This window comes from Manacus candei, unplaced genomic scaffold (genome assembly GCF_025592945.1).
Source record: "Manacus candei isolate 608988 ecotype Guabito, Panama unplaced genomic scaffold, ASM2559294v1 h1tg000071l, whole genome shotgun sequence".
Taxonomy (NCBI): domain Eukaryota; kingdom Metazoa; phylum Chordata; class Aves; order Passeriformes; family Pipridae; genus Manacus; species Manacus candei.
The window spans coordinates 5,188,227-5,194,568 of NW_026138119.1; the positions used below are offsets into that span (position 1 = coordinate 5,188,227).

General features: G+C 59.9%; 1 protein-coding gene across 1 annotated transcript in view; it reads right to left on the bottom strand.

The window, feature by feature from the left end:
* HMCN2 (hemicentin 2) overlaps window positions 1-5,992 on the bottom strand; it is a 35,290-nt gene extending 29,298 nt beyond the window's left edge. Inside the window, exons 1-12 of the mRNA XM_051807825.1 lie at window positions 5,624-5,992; window positions 4,644-4,714; window positions 3,633-3,791; window positions 3,295-3,417; window positions 2,609-2,780; window positions 2,175-2,281; window positions 1,845-1,965; window positions 1,486-1,749; window positions 1,175-1,319; window positions 795-916; window positions 433-705; window positions 188-329 (exon numbers count right to left, since the gene is read on the bottom strand). Coding sequence (XP_051663785.1) covers window positions 188-329; window positions 433-705; window positions 795-916; window positions 1,175-1,319; window positions 1,486-1,749; window positions 1,845-1,965; window positions 2,175-2,281; window positions 2,609-2,780; window positions 3,295-3,417; window positions 3,633-3,791; window positions 4,644-4,714; window positions 5,624-5,858 — 1,934 coding nt within the window. The 5' untranslated portion in view covers window positions 5,859-5,992. The remainder of the gene's footprint in view (window positions 1-187; window positions 330-432; window positions 706-794; window positions 917-1,174; window positions 1,320-1,485; window positions 1,750-1,844; window positions 1,966-2,174; window positions 2,282-2,608; window positions 2,781-3,294; window positions 3,418-3,632; window positions 3,792-4,643; window positions 4,715-5,623) is intronic.
* Between the last annotated feature and the right edge of the window lie 350 nt (window positions 5,993-6,342).

The following is a 6,342-nucleotide window of genomic DNA, read 5'->3' on the forward strand; positions in this document are numbered from 1 at the left end:
TAAAAATAAATATATGAAGGCCAGCAGCATGCCAAGCATCTCAGGTGCCTGGGATACTGCAATGCCTCCCTCTCTCTGGAGCTATGGCAGCCCCAAGCCACTCTCCCTCAGCCCATACATCCCTGGAAGGGAAGCATCATCCCCATGGGACAGGGAGGATGGAGGCACCCAGGTCCCCACAGGTTACCTCTCGTCCTGCTCCACTGCCCAGCCCCAGCGCTTCCAGGTGGTGTGGGGTGGGGGGTGGCCCCCGGCCGTGCAGTTCAGATGCAGTTCCTGGCCCCTCCTGAAACGCTGGGGGCTGGGGCCCACCTTCACCCATGGCGCCTCTGCACGGGGTGGGAGCAGGGCTCAGCCCCTGGGTGCCATTCACTACCCACCCATGGGGCAAAATATCACCTGGGCCAGCGTCCCACAGGGGGCAAAGCCTACCCTGGATGAAGAGCCAGAGGGAGGCGGTGGCAGTGCCGTGGGCGTTGTGTGCCACGCACTCGTACAGGCCCCCGTCCCCCGGCCGCACGCGGCTGATCTCCAGAGAGCGGTTCTGCAGCAGCCGGGTCCGGCCATCCCCTGGCTGAGCCGACTTCCCATCCCAGCTCCACGTCAGGTTGTAGGGCACATCCCCCAGAACCAGGCAGGACATGACCACGTCTTGGCCCGGCGAAGCCGTGATGTTGTCTGGGGCAATGAGACGCGGTGGCGGCTCTGCAAACACGGGACACCAGGGTGAAAGGAGCCTGTGCCCAGCCACAGACACAGAGAGGGCACCAAGGCTTGGCACAAGCAGCCCCCACCTGACACAGAGACGTAGGCACGAGCCTGTGTCACCCCGATCTTGCTCGTGGCCGTGCACTCGTAAAACCCTTCATCGCTCTTGGACACTGCAGGGATCAGCCAGCTGATGTTCCCTGAACGCCTACAAACAGGGAGAGGTGAAAAGGTGGGGCACCCCCATACCTTGGGACTGCCATGCCACCATCCCAAACCTAATCCATCTGAGTCAGGCAAAGGGGCACACCCACGCTGCCTGCAGACATGTCCCTCGGAATTTTCCTTTTGAGATGCTCAGAGCTTGCAGGCAGCACAGAGCATCCCCCCAGCCCACACAGCTCAGGGGCTGTTCCTGCCCACGTGGGTCCCTCATGGAGCTCATGGGGCCATACCAAATGCTCACCTGAAGAGCTGCTCTTCCCTGAGCTGCACCCTGCCTCGGTTGAGCTTCAGGCGGAAAGGGATCTCACTCCGTGCAGAGCAGGAGATCAGCTGTGGCTCACGGTTGTAAGCCTGGATCTTGCTGGAGATGTCCACTTTGGGCAGACCTGGAAGCGTTTGGGGATATGCAGACATGTAACACCCCTCAGGAGCTCACTGGGAGCTGCCCTTGGGAAGCAGAATAAAAAATACCCAGGGAGAAATCAAAGCAGAGGCAGTGTTGGAATCTCTGGTCCCCACTCAGCACCTGTGGGGAGCGTGTGTTCCACTCACCAGGGACCACACTGGTGTAGGTGACCCCAGAGAGGCGGTGCAGGGGGTGGCCCTGGGCATCTTCACCCTTCACCTTCAGCAGAAAGTCACCTGGGGGGACACGGAGAGGTGAACCCACCCATAGCTGCCCCGAGGAGGAGTTGGAGAGGGGCCACATGGGCAGTGAGAGCAGGGCATGGCCAGAGGTGTTGAAGAGCTCGATCTCCTGCAGGCGCCCAGGCGGCCTCAGACCGGTGCAGTTCACCACCACGGAGATGGGCAGACCTGGAAAGCAGGGAGGGGAAAAAGCAACCAACCACACTCCTGGCTGTGAGATGCCCAGGTGCAGCACCCAGCCCCCTGGGCAGCACCAGCCTCACCCTGCACCGGCTGCTCTCCAGGCTGGCTGGCGTCAAAGTCCGGCTGGGAGGAGAAGCTGGCTTGGAAATTAATGTTGCTGATGCCCGTGATCCTCAGTGAGTGGCGGCCACTGCTCCGGGTCTGGAAGCAGATTGAGAGGCACGTGCTGAGGGCAGGGAAAGGGAAAGGTGATGGGAAGGGAGGAGGTGGCAGCTGGCCCCTTCCAGCCTGCTCACACATCCTCTGCCTGTCTGGAGATGGATGGGGAAAGCTGACACCTGGAAAAGTCTGGCCAGCTAAATATCCATCAGGGAAAGGCAGAGGATGTGCAGGGTCTGCCACCAGCCTACCGTGACCAGCCACGTCCCTGGCTCATAGGGCTCCACAGCCACCACCATGGCTGAGTTGGGGATGCTGAGAAGTTCCTTCAGACCTTGGCCTGTCTCCAGGACCTTTCCTGCAATAGTAAGGGAACCTCTGGGTTGGGCAACCCAAATCCATCCCCTGGTCCCTGCAGCAGCCAGGAGCCCCCTCCCTAAGGGCTCAGGGTAGTGCAGAGCCCACCACAGCTCACAGCCAGGACAGCAGGGAAACCCCCCTTAAAGCCAAAGGCAAAGCCATCCCTGGAGATGTTGTAAACAACAATCCCTTGCTGTTTACTGAGGGATTTTTATTTGAGTTTTCAGGGCAGGGTTTGATGAACCCCTTTCTGCTTGTCCTGACCTGAGGTCTCTCTGGAAGGCAAAGCATCACCCCCTGTCATCACTTTCCCCTGTGCTCCTACCTGCTGGATCCCAGACCTTGATCCCTGGGGCAGGGCCGCTCAGGGAGATGGTGACCTCCCTCAGGCTGGGGTCAAAGGGGACAGGCCACGTGTGCTCCCCACCATCCTCATGGTCCGTGGACAACAGGTGGACCTTGGAAGCCTGGATGGCCTCCTCCACCCACTTCAACACCTGGAGGCACATGGGGGAGAATTAACCTGGATCCCCCCTCACTGACAGGCATGGCCATTTCAGAGTCATGTTGGGAGCAGGGCTGTGTTGCACCAGGTCACAATCTCAGGCACAGCTGCAAAACAGCACCCAGGCAAGGGAGCAGCCCCTGTGGGGTCCATCTGGTGCCAGCACAAGGGGGCTCAGGGACAGGTGGGCTGGAGGTACTGGCCCTGGTTGAGCCCCCCCTGTAATTTGGTGTAGTTGTTATTGCCAGGAGTGCCACAGCTTCAGCCTCAGCCCCAGGCAGACACTTTCCTTCGTCAGGGGCTGGAAGATCAGTTCATCCCAAGGATTCCACAGGCAGCCTTCTCCAGCCCCCACCCCAGCTTCAGACTGAAGTGGGGCTCCCAGAGCAATCTGGGGGTGCCTTGGGCACAAGGATTCACCACAGGCAGAACACAAGAGCTCAGCTACCTGGGCTGGACCACACACCCTTCAGCCACTCCGTGTGGGAGCAGGGACCCCCACTCACCTCTGTCACCTGCTGCTTGTCCAGGTGGAAGATCTGCCCGGAGCTGGTGGCAGCGATGCGCTCGTACACGCGGTACCCGGGGTGGCTCCTGTCCCCGCAGTCCCCCGTCAGCACGAACACCACCTGCCACAGCAACGGTCCCTGTGGCATCCCACACAACCACCAGCCCAGGGAGGGGACAGAACCAGCATCCACCAGCATCCCAGTACATTGAGTCACCCAGGGAATGGAAAATCCCCCTCACCACCAGGCGGCACAGCGGGGGTTGTCACTGTGTTTCACTGATGCGCTGCTGCAGTGTCCCCCCAAGCTGGAGCCTGGTGGGCAGCACCTCTCACCTGGGTCTGCTTGTGCTGCAGCAGCCTCAGCAGCTCCTCCTGCTGCTCGTAGTCCTTGGCCCGAGCGTCGGAGAAGACGTAGACAAAGGAGCCGGGATGTGAGATCTCCACAGCCAGCCTGATGGCTCCCACGCTCATCTCCGGGCAGTCCCCTCCACCCTGTGGCACAAAACGGACGTGGCACAGCCACCCAGTGCTCAGTCCTTCCCTGCTGGGCTCCCGGCAGGATCCCACCCAACGTCTGCTCACGGGGAGGAACTACACCAGTTTGCTGGAGTCAGCCCAAAGCAGCGTGATGGAACTGCAGGGACACGCAGGATTACATGGACCCATCCCTCTCTCAGCTCCAGTGGTGTTTAAACCACCAGCTGGGGGATCCAGGCTCACAGAAGCCACTGGTTTCCCACAAAGACCTTTATCAGGAACATTTGTGCCCACCCAGCCCCTCACCTGCCCTGGCAGCAGAACCAGCCACCCCAGGGAAGTGCAGGGGCACAGTAAGGACCAGCTCCCACTTCCCCAGGGCTTGGCACCCCAAAGGGCTGGGAAACCACTTGCAGCCACAGTGTTACACCTCCTGCCAAACCAGCTGCATCTGAAGGGAAAAGCCACAGGGATTTAGCAATGCACAGGAGGCAGAGCAGGAATGGGGATGGATAAAGCAGGATTAAACTCCTGAGGAGAATTTCATCTGGCAGAAAACAGATGAAATCACTTTAAAAAAATATTTAAAAATTCATTTTTCAAGCAGTGCTTCTAAGAGAATAGATTTTTTGCTTCCACAGAGAGTCTGTGCAAACTCTCCTGGGGAGACCATCTCCCTTCAGGACAAGAGCTGTGAACTGGGAATGCAAGACCCTGGCAGCCTGGCTCAGCCCTGAGACCCTACCACTCTCCCCAGGGGATGCAGAGATTGCTCCTGGAACCCACCACCATGAAAAGCCAGGCTTCCCACCAAGTGCCACGGGCCAGAGCCAGGCCTGGCACAGCCGTGGGGCTGAGGATGCCTACCTGGACATGGAGCTCCCGCAGGCGCTGCTGGAAGAGCTGGGGGTCCGTGGTGAGGGTGGCGGGTCCCACCTCTGCAAACACACCAACACCACCCTCAGCACCAGCCTCCTCCTGTGCCACCTGCACTGCCAGTGCTCCTGAGCACCCACCCCAGCTCAAACACTTGTGAGACTCAGGGTTCAGCATCTACCCTGGCTTGGCACCAGGTGAGAAATGGATTTGGGCAGACCAGCCACGTGCCCGTACTGTGACCATTCGGGCAGACCATTCCCGTGCCTGGGAATTTCTCCCAACACAACAGGGGATCCCAGCAAGGGTGAGCTGCAAACCCAGCACCCTTTTCTGCTGAGGGAGGCTCCCAGAAAAACAGTGCAGAAACCCATTCACGGCCTCTGCCTCCTTCCTTGTCTGGCTCCAGTGGTTTTCATTCAGTCCAGTGTTTCTGCTGAAAATAAAGCCTGGGTTCTGCTCTCCTTGTAGGAGGTTGGGGCTCTGTGCACAAAAAGCCCAAGGCAAAGACAGGGACAGAAAGAAATTATTCTGGTGGGGCAGTGAATTGCCAAAACCTCTCAGGGAGTGGTGCTTTTATTGACATGCCCTGGAAGCACATCATGGACTTGTACAGAAATACCCCCACTACAATTAGACCAGGGAGATTGGAATAGGATGGAAGTGGAAGAGCAACCCACCAGTGGGTGCCAGCATCCCTGGGAATACTGCATTGGAAACAGCTCACCCTGTGCCCATAGAGTGGCATGGGAACAGAAGCCCTAGCCCAGCTCCATGCCCTTGACCTGCAGCTCATCTTGTACTGCCATCCCCACCACAGCAACCACCAAGGCATTAAAAACACAGAGAAGGGATCGTACAAGCACTTGGGAAGTGCACACTTCAGCCCCAAATCCAGCCAGAGCCACACCCTAGCTCCCCACAGCCCCATCCCCAGCAGGACACGTGTCTTCACCCTGTCCCAGACGTACCTGGGTCATGGAAGGGGACCAGAGCGTAGTTGCTGATGGGCTTCGTGCTCCTGCTGAGCGTCCGCTCCAGGATGCGGGAGGCTCCGTCCATCACCTGCACCAGGTCGTCGTACATGGAGCCAGTGACATCAAAGACGAAGGCAAGAGTGGCCCACCCTGTGCTGGGGGGGCTCTCAGCAAGACTGGGGGTCAGCAGCAGCCAGAGACCCACGAACACCCCTCCGTGGGGTGGCATTGTGGGGGAGACCCTCCGGTGCCAGGGACACCCCTTCAGTCCTTGTCCTGGTCCTTCCCACAGACCCCCCCGGGCACTGTCCCCGCACTAGGGAGGGACACGGCGTGGAAGGGGCCACACGCGGCGGGGACGGAGCCGGGACCCCGGTCAGGGAACGCCCAGCCGCCCGCAGCTGCGGACCTGCTCCGCCAGCGTTCAACTTCTGGGAGGGAGGAAAAACCGGACTTTTGGAGCCAGCGACGCGGCAGGGAGGTGGGTGGGAGCTGGAGGATGTCAGGATGGGGATGCAGGGATTGGGAAGCGGATCCTACAGCCCATAGGATTGTCAGAAACACTGGCCAGGCCCCCTGACCCCCCCACCCCGGCTCAGAGAGACCCCGCTCTGCCGGGGGAGCCGAGGGTTAGGGCAGGACATGGGGGCTCGCAGCTGAGCACCTGTGGGGAAACCCTGCCAAACCCCCAGCAGGGGGGAAGAGACAGCTGC